Raw genomic sequence first — 21,117 nt, 5'->3', positions numbered from 1 at the left:
ATGGTGCATCCAGCTTCTAGCAAAACAGTGCTTCACTTAACCTAGTTTAAAAGCTGCATCAACTAGGATTTCTTGCTCTGCCTGCTAGCAGTTGATCTACAGCAGGGGTTCTCAACCTTGGCAACTTTAAGACTTGTGGACTTTGCTGGCTGAGGAATTCTGGGAGTTGAAGTCCACAAGTCTTAAAGTTGCCAAGGTTGAGAACCCCTGATCTACAGAGACTTTCAGGCAGAGGAACCACAACACAGAATAATAGGTTTGGAAGGGACCTTGGTGATCTTCTAGTCCAACCCCCTACTCCAGTGGTTCTCAACCTTTATAATGCCGCGACCCCCCCCAACCGGTCGTAAGTCGAGGACTAAACTGGTCGTAAGTCAAGGATTACCCAACCTGTCGTAAGTCGAAGACTTTGCCTGGGAGCGCCACGCATGCGTGGTGCCGCCCCCTGCGCCAGCTGGCAAGCAGCAGAGACAGAGCAAGCTGACCACCGGCTGAGCCACCAGCTGGCCCAGCCCAAGGGAGGTTAGGCACCCGCCGGAAAAGGGGGGAAAAAATGGCGGACAGCCTTGTTTGGCGACCCCTGTGAAATGGTCGATCGACCCCAAATGGGGTCGCGATCCATAGGTTGAGAACCGCTGCCCTAGTCAATACCACGAGATGCATAGATTGGAAGATGTACAAATGGTACCAAATCTAATTCAGGACCTTTTTGTTGTTGTTGTTGGTGTCTCTGAGTTAGCATTGACTCCTGGCTACTACTGCCTAAACAAGTCCCTGCAGGATTTTTGGCAAGGTTTTAGAATTGCTTACTGAAGCTCCTACCCTACCTTTAGGACAGTGAAACAGCCACATTCGATGGCAGGCAGTGACAAATTGAATGCAAACCCACTCATTATCCTTCACTGCATCTCAGACAAGAGGCTGCCCAGAATGCTTTGCCAGTATAGTTGGCTAGCTTTCTCTAATGGGTGTCTCCTTGCTAAGGCAGTCATGCAACCGTCCTACAGAGCAGCGTTTCTCAACCTTGGCAGCTTGAAGATGTGTGGACTTCAACTCCCAGAATTTCCCAGCCAGTCATGCTAGGGAATCTTGGGAGTTGAAGTCCTTATATCTTCAAGTTGCCAAGGTTGCGAAATACTGCTACAGAGTATCTTGAAGCTCCCCACAAAACGAAATGAGCAAGAGTCCAGCTACTATAAAGCAAAGTGACGTTATTTGCTAGGAATGGTATAGGACAGGAGTCTCCAACCTTGGCAACTTTAAGACTTGTGGACTTCAACTCCCAGAATTCTTTGCTGGCTGAGGAATTCTGGGAGTTGAAGTCCACAAGTCTTAAAGTTGCCAAAGCTGAGGACCCCTGGTATAGGAAACCAACAATTCCAACTCTCCTTTTCTGCTGGTGTTCTAAGTGTATCTTCTGCCCTCTTGTGGAGACTCCAACCATTACAAGAAACTTTTTTTTCTTTTTTCCCATAGGCTGAACACCCTGGCATGCGGACTTACTATTTCAGTGCAGAGACCCAGTTGGATATGAATAGCTGGATCAGGGCCATGAACCAGTCATCTGTGGCTGAGTGCAACTGTGGAAACCTGTAAGGGTTGGGTATGGGGACAGACACACAGCCCAGTTGTGAATGCATTGCCAATTTGCGTAGGGGTAGGCAACCTTGGCTCTTTTATGACTTGTGGACTTCAATTCCCAGAATTCCTGAGCCAGCATGGCTCAGCTTGGAAACTTCTCCCTTTTCCCTCAGCATGGCTGGCTCAGGAATTCTGGGAGTTGAAGTCCACGAGTCATAAAAGAGCCAAGGTTGCCTACCCCTGATCTAAGGAGATGGGACATAATGTACCGTAGAAAGTTCCGGAAAGAATAATCCCATGAAAAGAGAGTGAATGCTATTAAAGTCAGAATTGGATAAGAAAAAAAAGATAGTGGAAGAACACAAGGACTGAATTTTATGAGAAAACTGAATTTGTAAGTTGTGCTTGTGGAAGAACTGGGAAGGCATCTTGATGGAGCTAGTCAGACAGGGCAGCATTTGGCTGAAGAGGGAGGAGCTGGATTTCACACTGGGAATAACAGACAATGTTATGGAGACCTGGAACAGTCACTTGGATTTATTGGTGTAATGCTTAAGGCACAAGACTAGAAACCAGGAGACTGTGAGTTCTAGTCCTGTCTTAGGCATGAAAGTTGGCTGGGTGACTTTGGAGCACCAGGAGATTGTGAATTCTAGTCCCACCTTAGGCAAGAAAAGCAGCTAGACTTTGGGCCAATCACCAATCACCAGGAGTCTATGAATTCTAGTCCCACCTTAGGCAAGAAAAGCAGCTAGACTTTGGGCCAATTACCAATCACAGGAGTATGTGAGTTCTAGTCCCGCCTTAGGCATGACAGCCAGCTGGGTGACTGGGGAAATCATCAGGAGACAGTGAGTTCTAGTCCCACCTTAGGCAAGAAAAGCAGCTAGACTTTGGGCCAATCACCAGGAGTCTGTGAGTTCTAGCCCTGCCTTAGGCATGAAAGCTAGTTGGGTGACTTTGGGGCAATCACCAGGAGACAGTGAGTTCTAGTCCCATCTTAGGCAAGAAAAGCAGCTAGACTTTGGGCCAATCAACAATCACAAGGAGTCTGTGAGTTCTAGTCCTGCCTTATGGTATAGAAAATCAACTGGGTGACTTTGGGCCAATCATCAGGAGGCTGAGTTCTAATCCTGTCTTAGGCACGAAAGTTGGCTGGGTGACTATGGGCCAGCCGCTCACGCTCAGCCTAACACACCTCATGGGGTTTTTGTTGTGGGGAAAACAGGAGAAGGAGGTGCATTTGTTCGCTACTTTGAGTTATTTGTAAAAAGCAATAAAATAAATACAATAAAATTCTTATGCCTCCACCTCAGCAACCAAGGGGGTCTCCACAGCCACTCAGTGTCTGCCCACACCAGCTTTGAGGACATTCGGCTCCCTGAGGATGATTGTGCCAAAAGCACCGAGTCGCTGGAAGTTGCCCATCTCTCAGAGATCCAGGAGGCCCGGGCCTCTTCATCCGAGAGCCTCCACCTGCCTGACATCCAGAAGGGATCCCCTTGCCTTAAGAGGGCTTCTTTATCCAGTTCGCTCAACGGGACCTACTGCCATGAAAAGAAAGAGCAGCCAGAACTGAGGTAAGGAGAGGCAAAGCCAGATTCACTTCATGGATGCTGTAGAGGAGGGATGTCCAAACTTGGCCACTTTAAGACTGGTGGGGACTTCAACTCCCAGAATTCCCCAGCCAGCATGGCTGGCTGGGGAATTCTGGGAGTTGAAGTCCACCAGTCTTAAAGGGGCCAAGGTTGGACACATCCTTGCTGTAAAGAGTGGGAAGGATGTAGTAGCAGATGGCCACTCTGGCTCTCCAAAGCTCTTAAGGATCACCACAATTGACTTTCTCTTCTCCTTCATCTTGGCAGTTCCCTGTCTTCTCAGACACATGGATGTCCTTCTCCTGTTAGTTGCACTAAGTTCTCTTCCCGGCCACGGACCCCGCTACCGCCTTCATCGGAAAGCCCACCTCCTCCTTCTCCATCCCGGATATCTCAGCCTTCCCCTGTGCTTTCCCTGCGTTCCTCTCGAGCCTACTCCCTCCCACTAGCCCCAGCTGAATCCCCCAAGTTGCCACGGACTCACCCATCAGATGCGCAGGATGCCCGCTGGAGCCCTCATGATGTCCATCGGAGCCCTACGCAATCAGCTGTTGCACAGGCTGCCTCCTGTGACGATCTCTCCATCATGAGCTCTCCTAGGATTATGCATGCCAACACCCCCATGGGAAGGGTGGATATTGCCCCCAACAAATGCCTTCCCAATAACCCTTACGCTGTTGCATTGCCGGCCCACAAAGGCCACTCTCTGACCCCTGCAGACCGGTATGATGTGTTCCCTACTTCTGAGGACTCCTATGCCAGGCACTACACTCAAAGTCCTCATCTCCATAGAGTCCAACTTGTGGGTGAAGATGGCTTGGCCGCTTCAATGGGGAGACTGCAACAGAACAGAGTAAGTGGGAATTTCGGCTTCAGTAAGCACAACAATCTCACTGGAATATCATTCCTCCTGAGCTTAGACTAGACATGGCCTCCTGGACTATAGGAAGCCTCTGAAGATATGACTGGAGCACAAGGGTCTTCAAACTTGGCCCTTTGATGACTTGTGGACTTCAACTCCCAGAATTCCTCAGTCAGCCACGCTGGCTGAGGAATTCTGGGAGTTGAAGTCCACAAGTCATCAAAGGGCCAAGTTTGAAGATCCCTGCTGTAGGAGATGACCAGGCTGAGCCCAAGGGAGGGGTCAAACACGTCCTCAGTCTCACCTCCCTTTGCACCCACCTTGAATTCCATTGAATGTCATCTACCGCCAATTCGCTTTGACCATTAGTTCAGATTCTTGTAGAGAACGTCAGCATGCAATAAACCTGTATTCATTTGAACCGCCTTGGCTCCTGGTTTTCTAAGCTTGTTGGTGATTTTGCCAACACCTTGGGACTAGTCCGGTGGTTTTGGAGATTTTTTTTTTCAATGGTTGAATTGCATGTAATGTATTCATTAATCCTGCCATTGATCCTTGGGTTTTTTTTTTTTTTTGTGTGCTGCTTGTATTTCTACTGCTGATTCAACATGTTCATATTTTTATTTTTATTGATTCATTTTTGGGTTTTGATGTGGCTTTAAGGTAAGATGAGACCTGTACACATCAAGTCAACCAACAAATAAACTTTGAATTCTCTCTATAATCTGAGTTTGAATGTTTCATGAATGTCTCTCTATCTGTGCCAGTTTACAGACCGAGGTTACCTCTCTCCACCGGTTGGCCCGTCCCGTGCTTTGGTCATGTCTCGGCTTCACGGCCGACTGGTGAGTATCGGAGAGGCAGAGATGTATAGCATTTTTCATTTTCCTGCTCTATTGGCTATGCTCCCTCTCTGTATCTAGCCTGCAAAATCTAGATATGCTAGGTCTGGAGTATCACATATACAAACAGAATGTGCCCTCGGCATTCATCATGACTGGACTGTGTGTGGTTTCCTGCATTTTTTTGTAAAAATATTGCATTCTGTGGCTAAGTACGGGTAGCTCTTGACTTACAACAATTCATTTAATGACCGTTCAAAGTTGCAACGGCACTGCGAAAAGTGACTTACGACCATTTTTCACGCTTATGACCTTTGTAGCATCCCCATGGTTACATGATTTAAATTCAGAAGCTTGACAACTGACTCACATTTGTGACGGTTCTGCAGTGTCCCGGAGTCATATGATCCACTTTTGTGACCTTCTGACAAGCGAAGTCAGTGGGGGAAACCAGATTCACTTAACAACCGTGTTACTAATTTAAGAACTCCAGTGGTTCGCTTAACAAATGTGGCGAGGAAAGTCGTACAAATGGGGCAAAAGTCACTTAACAAATTTCTCACTTAGCAACATACATTTTGGACTCAATTGTGGTCGTAAGTTGAGGATTACCTGTAATTCTGCCCCAGCAAAAGCTGAGTTCTCCAGTCCAATTATATAAATGGTATAAATGATGCCAATAAAGCAAAATACAGGTAGTCCTCAACTTATAACAGTTGCATAGCAATCATTCGGTGTTGCAATGCAGCTTCCTGGGGTACTTATGGCCTGTTTCTGAAATTCCAACAGCCACCTCCCCCCAGGTCACATGACCACATGTTGGGCACTTGGCAACCAACCGACATTTAGAGCATCCCGTGATCACGTGACTGCATTTTACATTCACCCCCCCGGCAATTGGCATTTAGTTACAGTGAAGGATGAGTTTGCTTAGCAACTGCAGTTTTTTGCTTTATGATCGCTGTGTTTATTTAATAACTGCTGCAAAAAAGCATAATAAAATTGGGTCTGGTCATGTGATGACCTGCTTTACGACCGTTACAACTTACAACCATAATTGCCCGGCTGAAGATTACCTGTAGCAACTTTTGATTGTCTTGCGAGAAGCTGATTCTTGTCCTCAACCACTTTTGAAGTTTCCATGTTTGTGTTCGAGAATTCCTTTGTGACAGTTAGAACAATTAACCAGTGGAACAACCTGCTTCCAGAAGCGGTGAATGCTCCAACACTGGAAGTTTTTAAGAAAAGACTGGACAGCCATTTATCCAAAATGGTATAGGGTTTCCTGCCTGAGAGGGGGCTGGACTAGATGACCTCCAAGGTCCCTTCCAACTCATTATCATCATCATCATCATCATAGCTAGAAACCTGCTTCCTGCCTAGAATGAAAGCTCTAAAGAGTTTTCTGAAAAGTACTTCGTGTATAATGTACATTCAAGGGAGGGTTTTTTGCACTGTCACACTAACCCTTCTTGGCTATATTCCTTAATATTGCCTTTCCTTTTCCCACAGATAACCCCCCACTCTGCCTCATCAAGCTACCTGCATCTACCACCCCTTCCTCCCCTGCCCACTCGGCCCACCCCAGGGAAAAGGACATCTATAGGGATCACGGTATGTAGATTTGTACTCGGTTCCTCCTCTGTTCTTGGCCAACAACCTTACCATCACAGACCATGTTAGTGCAAACAATTAACTAGATACCTGCATAGAATGTCTAGTGGTTATATTTATAGGACTCTTTTCTACCATTGTTCATAGTAACACGAACCAGCCAGTAGCTGGAATATTTATTCTTGGTTGCACAGTAAGGATTTGGGAAGGGATGTGAACAACCAAATCCAAATTGTCTTGGAAGAACTTTAAGTATTTAAATATAATGGTATGTGGTGATGGTCAACCCATCACCCATCCATTGGGTTTTTCTTCTTTCCACATATACAGTAATATGGGTTGGCAGTGTTTCTCCTCATGACCTTTAGCAAAGCCATGTTGAAGCTTCTGTCTCCACATCTTCCTCCTCCTCCTCCTCCTCCTCCTCCTCCTCCTCCTCCTCTTCAGCTGACCCATGGAACTGCCTGCCCCTGTGCTGGGGATAGGGGAAACCAAGGGAACTGTTGATCTCCTCCCTCCAGGGAGACTCACCTGTCAACTGCCAGCAACCCCCAACCAGCCTTAACTTGCCAGAAGGCATCTGAGGCACACTCTCATCCTTTCCTTTCTGCCTACCACGGTTAAGAAATTTCAGATTTCGGCCTTGGTTTCAAGGCAGCCAATTGCTGCTCACCTATCACCTATCGGGCCTTGCTGCCAGCCAATTGGGTGCAGAGGCCAGAGGGAGATGGGACAGAGAGCAATTTTGGGAAGTATAGTAAGAAGTGACAGTCATGTGGCCATGGCTAACTGCAGCGGTGCAGCAGTTGGTGGCATTGGAACAGTCATAATTTTGCCAAATTTCAATCCCCTGGGAGTTAGGGCTCCTGGATTTTGGTCACATTCTTTAAGTTAGCCCATGGATAGGCAACCTTGGCTCTTTTATGACTCATGGACTTCAACTCCCAGAATTCCTGAGCCAGCATGGCTGGCTCAGAAATTCTGGGAGTTGTAGTCCACGAGTCATAAAAGAGCCAAGGTTGCCTACCCCTGAGTTAGCCTATTTGAGATACGTTGATTCAACAATGGTTTCCCTGCGGTGCAACATTTTGCCCAATTGCAAGAACTGCAGGAGAATTTTAGTAAGACATAAATAGTAACAGGCAGTTTTTCACTTACAACCTTTCTTTTAACAACCATTCAAAGTTGGCAATGAAAAAAGTCACATGGTCATGAGATCAGAATTCAGGCGCTTGGCATGCATTTATGATGGCCGCAATGTCCTTGGTATATGTGATTACCGTTTGAGATCTTGAATGTCTCATTAGACTATTGTATTGCTGCTGAGGGAATTCCTGAGCCAGCCATGCCGACTCAGGAATTCTGGGAGTTGAAGTCCATGAGTCATAAAAGAGCCAAGGTTGCCTACTCCTAGCTTAGCAAGATTTTAGTTAAACCCTGTTTAACTGCGTCACTTTCACTTGGTTAATTTTAGTAAGAATCAGCATTTGGATTTTAAAAAATGTCTTTCGGGCTCCTTGTTTTGAGATGCAAATGGTTATAATATGACAGAATCTGACTTGATATCAACACCTCCCCGCGTGTGAAAATCTAGTCCCTTAAGTTAAGATTTTGCCTCGGTTTCTCCCTGACTGGCTAGGTTTCTTTATGCAAGGGTTGCACCAAAGTACTCATAGAAACCTTGTTAGATCCAGGTTTGGGCAAATCTCTTCAGCATGTGCACAGTGTCCCCTGCTTTGAGGCAAAAGCCAGTGCTGCCACTTCTATTTGTGGGGTGATAACATGGATGCTCTATTTACTGTCTTTCTAGGGTCGAAACGTGCTGAGGGAAAGGAGCAGCCAGTCTCCTGGCAGGCAGCGGTTTGAAAGTGACATCGATGTATGCATTTCTCTTCTCTGATCAATGGACGACGTGTATTGCTTTTGCTTTGCCAATTTCCCTTACAGGCAGTCCTTGACTTACAACAGTTCACTTAGTGACCATTCGAAGTCACAACAGCACTGAAAAAAAGGACTTACGACCGTTTTTCACACTTGAATGACCGTTGCAGCATCCCCAGGGTCCCGTGATCAAAATTCAGATGCTTGGCAACTGACTCATACTTAATGACGGTTGCAGTACCCTGAGATCATGTGGTCCCTTTTTGTGACCTGACAAGCAAAGTCAATGGGGAAGTCAGATTCATTTAACAACTGTGTTACTAACAACTGCAGCAATTCACTTAAGTGTTGTAGGAAAGGTCGTAAAATGTGGGCAAAGCTCACTTAACTAATGTCTCACTTAGCAACAGAGGTCATAAGTTGAGGTCTGCCTGTACTGATTTACCTCTGAAAGAGGTTATTCTTCCCCTTCCCCCTGGAGTCTTATCACTAAGCTGAGAATGGTATAAATAGCGGTGGAAAAGTAAACTGAATAAAACCAAGCTATTCCAAATGCAGTGGCAGTAAAAAAAAAAAAAGTACCATTTGAAAAAGAAAAGAAAGAAAATCTCAAAGGTTAATTGTAAAATGAAAATGAAGAAATATATTTCTTGGCCTGTTGTTCAGTGTTTCTCAACCTTCACAATTTTAAGGCATGTGGACTTCAACTCCCAGAATTCCACAGACAGCATTGCTGGCTGTGGAATTCTGGGAGTTGAAGTCCACATGCCTTAAAATTGTCAAGGCTGAGAAACACTGGCCTAAGAACAGCAAAAAACACAATTAGGCAGATTTCTCCAGGACCAAATGCAAAAATCTGGCCCCCTCTTCCCCCCCCCCCCCAGAAAAGATTCCATCCAAGTCTAGAAGATTATTTTAGTTTGAGTTAAATAATTTTACATGGGCCTATGGCTTCTTTGAGAGAGCTTGTGGTTAAGGCATCTGGCTGGAAAATGGGAGACCATGAATTTTTCTCCCACTTTGGGTGCAAAGCCAACTGTGTGATTTTGGGCCAGTCATTCTGTCTCAACCCTAGAAAAGAGGCAATGGCAATCCACTTCCAAAATACCTTGCCAAAAAAACCTGCACAGACTAGTCTAGACAGTCACCAGGAGTCAAAACTGACTTGAAGGCATGCATACACCATGATCAATGAAAGAGGCATTTTCCTTTTGTTATTCTAGGACCTTAATCACCAGATCAAACTTCCCATCATTTGGCCACATGTTTCTGCCTTTTGATCTTGGAGTTGTGGCTTCAGGCCTAAAATTCTGCTCTTATAATATCTCTGATATCCCTCTAATCCAGTGCTTCCCAAACTTTTTCCTTCATTACCCCAAACTGCTTATCAGAAAGCCCTTTCACTGTTTATCAGAAAGTTCTTATTTAAATGTCCCTGTGGTGATTGAGTGTGTGTGTGTGTGTGTGTGTGTGTATGTATGTATATGCATGCATACATGAGATTTACATATATAGCCACCCACTCACTTTCAGTGGCTCTGGGCTGCTTACAAAAAAATTAAAAAACTAATATAAAAGAATAAAGAACAGTACTCCTCCCACGACAACACACAATCAAACGAGCTATTTGATAGGTTTCTGTGTTGTTAGCCCCCTCCCCCCCAAAAAAAAACCACTTTTACCCAATTTTGGTAACTTAATCAGGTTTGGGATTCATATCTCTAATCAGTTTTCCACTCCCTGGAGCCAGACAATAGGTTAGTAATAGTAGTAAAGTTGGAAGGGACCTTGGAGGTCATCTAGTCCAACCCCCTGCTCGGGCAGGAAACCCTAAACCATTTCGGACAAATGGCTGTCCAGTCTCTTCTTAAAAACTTCCAGTGTTGGAGCATTTACTGCTTCTGGCGGCAAGCTGTTCCACTGATTAATTGTTCTCACTGTCAGGAAGTTTCTCCTTAGTTCTAGGTTGCTTCTCTCCTTGATTAGTTTCCACCCGTTGCTTCTTGTCCTGCCTTCAGGTGCTTTGGAAAATAGCTTAATTCCCTCTTCTTTATGGCAGCCCTGAGATATTGGAATACTGCTATCATGTCCCCCCTTGTCCTTCTCTTCGTTAAACTAGACATACCCAATTCTAGCAACCGTTCCTTATATGTTTTAGCCTCCAGTCCCCTAATCATCTTTGTTGCTCTTCTCTGTACTCTTTCTAGAGTCTCAACATCTTTTTTACATCGTGGTGACCAAAACTGGATGCAGTATTCTAAGTGTGGCCTTACCAAGGTATTGTAAAGTGGTATTAATACTTCACGTGATCTTGATTCTATCCCTCTGTTAATGCAGCCTAGCACTGTGTTGGCCTTTTTGGCAGCTGCAGCACACTGCTGGCTCATATTTAAGTGATTGTCTACTAGGACTCCGAGGTCCCTCTCACAGTTACTACTATTTAGCATGGTGCCACCTATGCTGTACTTGTGCATTTGGTTTTTCTTGCCTAAATGTAGAACCTTGCTTTTTTCACCATTGAATTTCATTTTGTTAGTTAGTGCCCAGTGTTCAAGTCTGTCCAGATCCTTCTGTATCTGAAGCCTGTCTTCTGGAGTGTTGGCTAGTCCTGCCAGCTTGGTGTCGTCTGCAAATTTGATGAGGTCCCCATCTATCCCTTCATCCAAATCGTTGATGAAGATGTTGAAGAGTACTGGGCCCAGAACAGAGCCCTGGGGCACCCCACTACACACTTCCCTCCATATAGATGCAGTTCCATTGAGGACCACTCGCTGAGTACGGCCGGTCATCCAGCTACGGATCCATCTGGTGGTGGTTCTGTCTACCCCACATTTTTCTATCTTGTCAAGTAGTAGGTTGTGATCTACTTTATCAAATGCCTTACTGAAGTCCAAGTAAATTATGTCCACAGCATTCCTCTGATCCACTAATTTTGTCACTTGGTCAAAGAATGCAATAAGATTTGTCTGGCATGATCTATTTTTGACAAACCCATGTTGGCTTTTAGTAATGACTTTGTTGCCTCTAGGTGTTCGTTGATTCGTTGTTTGATTATCTTTTCCAGGATCTTCCCAGGTATTGAGGTCAGGCTGATAGGTCTGTAATTTCCTGGATCCATTTTTTTTCCTTTTTTGAGGATGGGAACTACATCAGCTCTTTTCCAGTCCTCTGGTAGTCCCCCTGTGTTCCAGGATCTTCGAAAAATATAGTTCAGTGGCTCCGATATCACATCTGCCAGTTCCTTGAGAACTCTGGGGTGTAATCCATCTGGTCCTGGCGATTTGAACCCATCTAGGCTGGACAGGTGCTCCCTAACGATTTTCTTGCCTATCTTAACTTGTGTTTCTGTTTTGTTTTTTATGGCACTATTTTTGATAGGTTGGTCTGTTTTTTCCCTTTGTGTAAAGACAGATGCAAAAAATGAGTTAAATAGTTCTGCTTTCTCCCTGTTGCTTGTCATAGAGGGTAGCTCATTGGGTCTGAGGGACCAACCCTGGCCTATGTCCATGCCTTATTCACACTTTTATCAGCAGAGAAAGCTTTACACAATATAAACATTTGTTTGTAGCAGGTGGTCAAGCAGCTGGCAGAAGCACATGCTTAATTTGGAACTTTGCAGTGAATTAATTTCAAAGGTTGATCAATTGAATTTTGGAAACATGGAATTTTTATCATCATAAAATAAAGGATTTCTTCCATGAGTAGTAAGCTTCTGTGGTCAACCTTCTCCAGATGAGTTGGGGCTGTAACTTCCAATCTTCTGCCTAGCATATCCAAAAATGTTGGACATTGCAGCCCTCATTGTAAAACCCCCAAATGTTCTTTCAAAGAATTTTAACTTGTAAGCTAAGACCTTTAAAAAAAAACTTTCTGTGCCTGGGCAGCACAGCATCTTCTGAGAGTTTAATTGGAATCAGCCCATTTTTTCCCCCTATGTTTTCAGGCTCTTTTGACAAAATTGTGTGGCCAAGACAAACTGCTTCGAGGTCTGGAAGAAGAGACAGGGCAGCTTCGTGCTGAAAAGGTATCTAATCCCACTTCCATTGAACAAACGAGCATTTGCTTAGCTCTGTTATGTTTGAGAACTTTGTGTTTGGTGAATCATTCTGGGATCTTCCCTCTTTTTGCTATGGTGGGAAAAAGACTTGCAAGATTCTGTTTATGTATCCTTACAATAAAGTTGCAGCTAGTACTTCTGGGTGTGCTTCTTGTCTGGACTACCTTGCAAGGCTGACATTCCTTAATAGTCCTTGTTACATTTCTTTTATAAAATAGAACTGGACACACAATGGATTACTAAGGATGTTTGGCTTTCTCCCCTGTAGCCAGAGTTCTGTCAACACCGGAACAGACTCTTGTCTGTGTGCACTTTCTTCTCTAACTTAGTTATCTTGCCAAAGTCTTCAGTGAGAAGGCTGATGGAGCCATGCCGTCACCAGAAGAGATAGGCTAGTTTGCCTCTTTCTAAATATTTTCTCCATCAATCTTGTGAGGTAGTCCAGGCAAAAAGTGCCATCTTTACTGTAAAATGACATTAACAGAACCTTAAAAATCTGAAGGCACAGCTCTTCCCTCCTCATCTTTATATATATTTTATTGGATTTTATAGGGATGGGGAGGGGATGAAATAGGTAGGGGTATAACATAGGGTAAAGAACAAGGATTAAACCAAAGATAGGGATAGGTACAATAGTGGGGTTACCCCCAACAATAAATCGACACTTTAGCAAGCAGACTACCGTCCGGGTGTACAGTTAAATGTCCATAGTTAATATAATACTAAACAGCTATGTTAAATAGAGCTGAGGTGGCGCAGCAGTTAGAGTGCAGTACTGCAGGCCACTTTAGCTGACTGTGTTCAGCAGGTCAGCGGTTCAAATCTCACCGGCTCAAGGTTGACTCAGCCTTCCATCCTTCTGGGGTAGGTAAAATGAGGACCCAGATTGTTGGGGGCAATGTAAATATATGTATACATTGCTTACTGGTGTACACCACTTAGAGAGTGCTTGCACTTAAAGCGGTATATAAGTCTCATAAATAAATAAATAAATAAATTTATCACTAATAATAAGAATGAGAAATTAACTAATACATATCATTCATTCTATAAATTAATTTTAACAATAATTAATGTACTATTAATAATATAATAATTTTAACAATAATGTACTATTAATATATTACTAATTGAATATAATTACATAAATACTGATATATTGCTTATTAATTATAATTACTTATAGGTAAAATCGGAAATATAAGAGTATTCACAGCAATCAGATAAAAGTTGAATAAAAAGTATCATTTATCCTATTTAATTTCATAACCTTTTCTCATTCTGTTGTGTTGTTAACCATTTATAGAATTTTTCCCATGTTTTAAAATAAATTGTGTCTTCTTTCTCTTTGATTTCTAAAGTTAGTCTATCCATTTTTGCACATTCCAATATTTTTGTAATAATAATCTGGTCAGGTGGTAGCTTTTCATTTTTCCAAAATTGGGCGAATACTATTCTCGCAGCTGTTAATACATATAATATTAAGTATTCATTCTCTTTTCCATAATTAGATCCTAGTATTCCTAGTAGAAACAGTTCGGGTTTAAATTCCCTCATCTTTACAGTGTAAGAAACTAGGATTGGTCCCTTCTGAGATGTTTGCCATGCCCCCCCCATTCCTTCTGTAGACTCAATTTCTACTTGTTTGACCCTTGTCTAGCCTCTGGCTATTACTTTTGTTTCCCAAGTTCTTTTTCACATATCATGATATCGCCTTATATATCTATTTAGAAATGACTTTCAATCTCAAATTGATTAGAAGTCCTGTTGTCATTTGCTGCCAAATATCAGCTGCAAGGTCTTGGGACTGGTTCTCTCCCTATACTAAGTAGTCTGTGATACTGTCCATTTCTGTGGTTCTGCAAAAGGCCTTGAAACAAACGTTTGTTTTGTTGATTCTGTCAACTCTACAAATGAGCATGGCTGCAGCCATTTTCCTTCTCATTCTAGGTTGCCACATAGAACGGAGGGAGGGTGGTTGCCCAAGTGCTTCGCTCGTCAAAGTAATCTTTTGTCCTACGGGAACCAAGGTCACCGGCTGCTCCCGAGACTGTGGACTGAGCGTTTCATAAAAAGCCCCAATCATATTGGGAAATGTAGTTGCTTACATAGCTTTTGTGGGTGGGACATTTAACTTGGTTTCACTCTTGACTGTGCCGATACTTTGTAACTAATAAACCTGTTCTTTGAGGAACTTGCGAGCCTCGGAGTTCTGCTTTATTCGTCTCTGTCATCTCTGAACCGTGACAGATTCATCAAACTGCAATGAAGAAAAATCTCTGCTGGGTTGACAGTTCTCGAAATGGTATTGTTTCAGGAACATCTTGAAAAGGCCTTGGAAGTAACACACTTGAGGCTGGAGGAATTTAAAGGCCAAGATGCCACCGTGGAGAAGATCTGCTATCAACAAAGGCAACTGCAAGATGAACTGGTGCACATCCGTGCCCGTCTCTGTGATCTTGCATTGGTGAGTGGTTGCAGCTCCCTGATACTTGAATGAAAATATTTTTTGAAGAACATCCTGAGTAGATCTGCACATAGGTCAATTGGTAGCTGTATATCCGGTAAGGTCCAGCTGTTTGATCATCAACTGATGCTACTTATAGGAAAAGAGAAAGAAATGCTGTATATTTGTCTTTCCCAGCCTGGAAACATCCAACTGCATTGAGGATTCTGCGGAGTATTTTAGTTGTTTCCCACCATCGCGCTGTTCTGGACAGAGAGCTCTGAAGTTGTTTCTGAGATCTGTTGTAGCCGTTCCCCAGCTCAGAGTGCTCCTATCATCACTGGGATCGCTCCAGCCTTTATTTCCATATCCTCTCTAATTCCTCCTTCAGGCCCTGGTGCTCCTTCTCCTTCCTGATGTTGCTGTCATTTTGTATACTATATCAGAGGTCACCAACCTTTTCATGCTGGCGGCCCGGAGGGAGAGGGAGCAGGTGGGAAATTTGTGTATGCATGCATGCATACGCCTGTGCGAATGGGGCTGCGGGCACCTGCATGGGGTTAGCAGCCCCATTTGCGCATGCACACTGGAGTTAGCTGCCACTGCTGCTAGTCCCATGCGGATGTGCAAGCGGGCTGTGTAACCACCGCGTGCTAGTGGCCCTGTTTATGCATGCTTGCATATTCTAGCCACCACTGCTGCTAGCCCTGCGCGCATGGGCAAACAGGTCTGCAGACTCCAGCACGAGTGGGGGTGAGTGCACACACAAACGTGCGTGCACTGGCCAGCCTGTCTTGCGGCCTGGTGGCTGGTAGCCCATGGCCTGGCAGTGGGCTGTGGACCATAGATTGGGGACACCTGTAGTATATCGTCACCCTTGTCTTCTGGCCCTTGTCTCGTACCACAATGTCTGGTTGATTACCCAGTATCTGCCTAAGTGTCTGGATCTGAAAATCCCACAGAATCTTAACCCTCTTATTCTCCATAACCTTCTTTGGAATTTCCCTTCTGGACTTGGGAGACTGTCACCCAGACAATGTGCACAGGGTTTCTGTACACAAAGCCAGCCAGTTGGCTATATTTCTGTGCTGCAAAAATCCAGATGACTGCTAGCCACCTAGTGGTTGTCCTGATATTTTGTAGGACAGATTCAGTAAGACCTTATACCAGTGGTTCTCAACCTTTCTAATGCCGCGACCCCATAATATAGTTCCCCATGTTGTGGTGACTCCCAACCACTTATACATCACCAGGTGCCAGGGGCGTGGCCAAAGAAAAGGGGGAAAAAACAGCCTTGTTTGGCGACCCCCGTGAAATGGTCGTTTGACCCCAAATGGGGTCCCGACCCACAGGTTGAGAACCACTGCCTTTTACAACGGTATCTCAGTATTCGTTAATTGCTCTGGGAGGCGTGATGAGTATCAAAAACAATAGCACCAAACAATTTTTTCTCATAAGGAATAACATAATGAGTCACAAGGCAGCCAACGCCAACAAGTTCTAGCTTGTGCATTGAGTATCAAACAGACAATGAGCACCAGGACAAAATTTTCACATCAAAATGCTTTGAATACCAAATGTGATGAGTTTCAAAGCAGTTGAATACCAAGATACCACCGAGCTGTATCTCATCAGCTTTTTCTCTTACCATAAACACAGGTAAGCTGGATCATATCTTAAAATTATTGTATGAATATGTATTCAGTAGGGGATATCTGACTAAGTAGCTGAGTTACTGTTTCTGTCCAGGACAGTGAACGAGTATGGGAAGATTATACAGCCTTGGAAAATGACGTACAGATGCTGAAGGGTTCCTTGGAGCATATCCGGACTTCTGGGCATCCCCAGGTAAATCTTAAATATGAGGGATGGAGCTTTCTCAGTTGTGTCTCTAAACATACAAAACTCTATTCTAGTGGACACCCACTAGGGTGCATTGCTAAGTAGACCATCGTCACTCACTGACAGGAGCCTTTGACTGAGTTAACACTTTATTGGATGATACAATATATCAAGTTTGTTTATTGTTTCTGTTATTAATTTAGTAATACAGAATTTGCTGGCTTTTTAATTGTTAAATTTTAAAGGATGTACACATAGGAGAGTTTCATGGATAAGTCAGCTTTTGAACCTTAATGATAACTAAAATGAATGCGTGGAACTAATAAACAATCGGTTTGGTATTTTACAGTCATAAAAAGATACTTTTGTTTTATGCAAATTATTCTGCATTCCTAGTCCAATTATTTAATAATAGGAACAGAAAGCAGGAGACAACTTGGATTCCTAATCTTCAGGGTCATCCACCCTGTTTTTTATTTATAGGAATTCCTATTTTTCTTTTATTAACTGTTTTAAAAACTAGAAAATTACTTTTAAACAATGAAAGAAAAACTAAAAAAAAGGCCTCAATATCTATACATTTGATATCAACACATACTGAAAATTCCTGTCCATGGAAGAAATACTGCACAGCTTTAGAAATAACGCTCTGCCTTAAAAACATAGGGGAGTGTTCGACAGCAGCGCTCCTGTCAGTTGAGAAATTTCGGCTCTTGTTCAGAGGCGGTGATGGGAAAAGCCAGAGAGACAGGAGGTGTGGCAGTTGTCTCCATTTGTCCATCAATTCCCTTCCTTTAGGACCAAGCAGCAGCTCAGCAGGATTTGTGGAGAATCCATGACATCCTGGCGGGATTGAGATGCAGCCATGCAAATTACCGCACCCTGGAAAACCGAAGATCAGGTGCTTAATGCAATGTGATCAGCACTGCACTGCACTAGGTGTGGGGAGGGGGGGCAGAGCGGGGTAGTTCTCTGTTACGAATAATCAGCATTGCAACCAAGAGGGTTCCTTCCTCATCAGGTATGTCCCATTATTATACCTGGGATTTATTCCTGGGAATGGTACCCCACCTTTCCACCAATAGATGGGAGTAATGATTGTTGATTGCTGTCAAAGAAATGATATCAACAGTGCAGTTGAGAAGGTAAAGATCCCCTTGATTCAGTGTGATTCTCAGTGACTATCTGAACCCTCACATGCAGACTTTTTTTCATTTTTCTGAGATGACTTCCAGTTTCCCAGTCTAAGCTATAGTGTTGTAATTTATTCCTGGGGGGGGGAGGGCTCACTTCCAGAACAACAGAGTTGGAACAAACCTTGGAGATCTTCTAGTCCAACCTCTGGCTCAGACAAGAAATTCTATACCATTTCAAGCAAATGCCTGTCCAGTTTCTTCTTAAAAACCTCCAGGGACGGAGCATCCACAACTTCTGATTAATATGCCACTGTTCCACTGATTAATTGTTCTAACTGTCAAGAAATTACTCCTTAATTCTAGGTTGCTTCCCTCCTTGATTAGTTTCCATCTATTGATTCTTGTCCTGCCTTCTGGTGCTTTGAAGGATGATCCTCTCTTCTTTGTTGCAGCCCCTTAGATATTGGAACACTGTTATCACATCACCCCTAGTCCTTCTTTTCATTCAACTAGACCAGCGGTTCTCAACCTATGGGTCGCGACCCCATTTGGGGTCGATCGACCATTTCATGGGGGTCGCCAAGCAAGGCTGTCCGCCATTTTTCCCCTTTTCCGGCGGGTGCCTTACCTCCCTTAGGCTGGGCCAGCTGGTGGACGGCCTGCTCCGTCTCTGCCGCTTGCCAGCTACCCCTTGGCCGGCGCAGGGGGCAGCACCACGCATGCACGGTGCTCCCCGGCAAGGAAAGTCCTCGACTTATGACCGGTTGGGTAGTCCTCGACTTACGACCGGTTGGGGGTCGCGGCATTAAAAAGGTTGAGAACCACTGAACTAGACATACCCAATTCCTGCAACCGTTTTTCATATGTTTTAGTCTCCAGTCCCCTAATCGTTATCTAAATTACCAAGCTGCTATCTCCTGAGACTATCCTGCAATTAAAACACTATCCAAAGTGTAATTAAACATATCCCTGATGGTGTTCTGACTATGGTAAGAGAAGGATCTTGGGAGAAAGGAATCCACTGCAATATCTTTTGCTTTCTTCATTGTAGGTGTGTCTCCAGGCTCACCCTCACCTCTGGATTCACATCTGGGGGCAAATCATCACCCTCTGCTATCCTGCACCGAAACAGAGGTACTTCAAAAAGAACAAGTCACTTCATCTGGAGTTTGGCTTCAGAGCGTGATGGACTCTCCCCTTTTGTCTTTCTTTTAGACTTCTGTCCTGTTCTATTTTTGGAAACATTCTTTAGAGGCTGAACATTCCCTCTGTTTAATACTGTGTATTGAATATGCCTGCCACAAGACGTGGCAGTGTTTGTGCGTGTGCATGAGGGTATAAGGGTACACATTCAAAGACCACTAATTATACAGGTAGTCCTTGACTTAACAACCACAATTGAGCCCAAGATTTCTGTTGCTAAGTGAGTTTTGCCCCGTGGTATGACCTTTCTTGCCACAGTTGTTAAGTGAATCACTGTTGTTGTTAAATTAGCGACACGGTTGTTAAATGAATCTGGCTTCCCCATTGATTTTGCTTGTCACATGACCCCGGAACACTGCAACCATCATAAACATGAGTCAGTTGCCAAGCATCTAAATTTTGATCACATGACCACACGGATGCTGCAGTGGTCATAAGTGTGAAAACACACGTCACTTTTTTTCAGTGCTGTTGTAACCTTGAGCACTTACCAAATGAACTATTGTAAGTCTTCCCTAAAACGCGGCACCTGATTTATTAGGATGTGCCTTCATACACTTTTATTTATTTATCAATCATATTTATATAGCCGCCCATCTCATGTAGTGCCTCAGGGCAGCATACAGAATAAAACAACCCAAATAGATTAAAAACAAATTTAAAATACAATCAAAATAAATTTAAAAAGATAAGAAAGCAAAACGGTGTGTGTGTGTGTGTGGGGGGGAAACCCAGCGCATTCCAGTTAACCATTGTGTAACCATCAATGGATCCCCAAGGTAGTTAATAATAGGCTTCATTAGACTTTGTGGTAACTTTTCTGTGGCTTTTAGGATTTGTTACAAAAGGGGCAACACGCAACCTTTAATCTTGCTTCAGAAAAGCAAATAATTTTGCAAAAAGTATTGGTGTTAGAGATAAATAGAAGCTCCGTTCAAGGGAAAGAAGTACTTGGATTCTGCTTGGTTGTTTTATTCTTCCTCTGATTTTTGTGTTCTTAAAAAGTGGTAAAATCTGAAAATTCTTTGTCACCAGTCCAACAATTTAGCAAGAAGAGTATATATTGCATCAATTTCTCTAATACTCCAGTAGGTGGCGCTGGATATCAATTTGACTACTATTTTCACTGAAAAAATTCTGAAAGCTGCTCTAAAGTTCCAGCTTCTTCTTTTGTGACATGAATCTGAGCTTCCTTGAATCAACTGGCTGGCCTTTCTGTAAACCAGTTACAGATAGTCCTCATCTTATGACCCCAATTCAGACCAGATTTTTTGTTGCTGAGCAAGATATTTGTCAAGTGAGCCACACCCAATTTTACCACCTTTATTAAAAAGGCCTTTGGGGGGGGGGCAGGTTTATTAAACGAATCACTGCAGTTGTTAAGTAAATTGCATGATTTTTGAGCAAATCACTGTTGACTTTGTGGTTGGAAGGTTGGGAAGGTTGCAAATGGCAATCATACAACCCCAGGATGCTGCAGCCATTGTAAAGAAATACATCTTGGTTGCCATGCACCTGAATTTTGAACACATGACAGTGGGGATGTTGCAACTGTCATAAGTGTGAGGATTGGTCATCGCATTTTTCAGTGTTGTTGTAACTTCAAATGGTTGCTAAACAAATGGCTGTAAATCAGGGACTACTTATACAACTTACGACCTCAATAGAGCCCCAAATTTTCTGTTGTTAAGCAAGACGGGTTTTGCCCCATTTTACGGCCTTTCCTGACACAGTTGTTAAGTGAGTCACTGTAGCTGTTACAATGTTAATAATACTGTCATTAAGTGAATCTAGCTTTCCCATTGATTTGGCTTGTCAGAAGGTCTCAAAATATGATTGCATGACCCTGGGACACTGCAACCGTCATAAGTATGAGCCAGTTGCCAGGCATCTGAATCTTGATCACGTGGCCATGTGGATGCCGCAACTGCTGTAAGTGTGAAAAACAGAAAGTCACTTTTTTCAGTGCCATTCTAACTTTCAGTGCTGTTGTAAGTCGAGGACTACCCATACTGGATTCTGTGAATAGTTCAACCGATTCAGTGTTTTTCTCCT

General features: G+C 43.7%; 1 protein-coding gene across 10 annotated transcripts in view; it reads left to right on the top strand.

Annotated features, from left to right (window-relative positions):
- The window catches only part of PLEKHA4 (pleckstrin homology domain containing A4), a 77,692-nt gene that overhangs the window by 42,024 nt on the left and 14,551 nt on the right, over positions 1–21,117 (top strand). For all 10 annotated transcript variants that reach the window (XM_039335210.1, XM_039335215.1, XM_039335212.1 and 7 more), the window contains 11 exons: positions 1,477–1,592; positions 2,898–3,161; positions 3,447–4,032; positions 4,809–4,886; positions 6,396–6,497; positions 8,308–8,376; positions 12,322–12,402; positions 14,753–14,902; positions 16,631–16,729; positions 17,522–17,624; positions 18,911–18,993. In XM_039335210.1, the coding sequence (XP_039191144.1) occupies positions 1,477–1,592; positions 2,898–3,161; positions 3,447–4,032; positions 4,809–4,886; positions 6,396–6,497; positions 8,308–8,376; positions 12,322–12,402; positions 14,753–14,902; positions 16,631–16,729; positions 17,522–17,624; positions 18,911–18,993 (1,731 nt within the window). The remainder of the gene's footprint in view (positions 1–1,476; positions 1,593–2,897; positions 3,162–3,446; positions 4,033–4,808; positions 4,887–6,395; positions 6,498–8,307; positions 8,377–12,321; positions 12,403–14,752; positions 14,903–16,630; positions 16,730–17,521; positions 17,625–18,910; positions 18,994–21,117) is intronic.

The sequence above is a fragment of the Crotalus tigris genome, unplaced genomic scaffold, assembly GCF_016545835.1.
Source record: "Crotalus tigris isolate CLP2741 ecotype Arizona unplaced genomic scaffold, ASM1654583v1 scf7180000017639.5415321, whole genome shotgun sequence".
NCBI classification, from domain to species: domain Eukaryota; kingdom Metazoa; phylum Chordata; class Lepidosauria; order Squamata; family Viperidae; genus Crotalus; species Crotalus tigris.
This window is presented reverse-complemented; position numbering and strand designations above follow the sequence as displayed.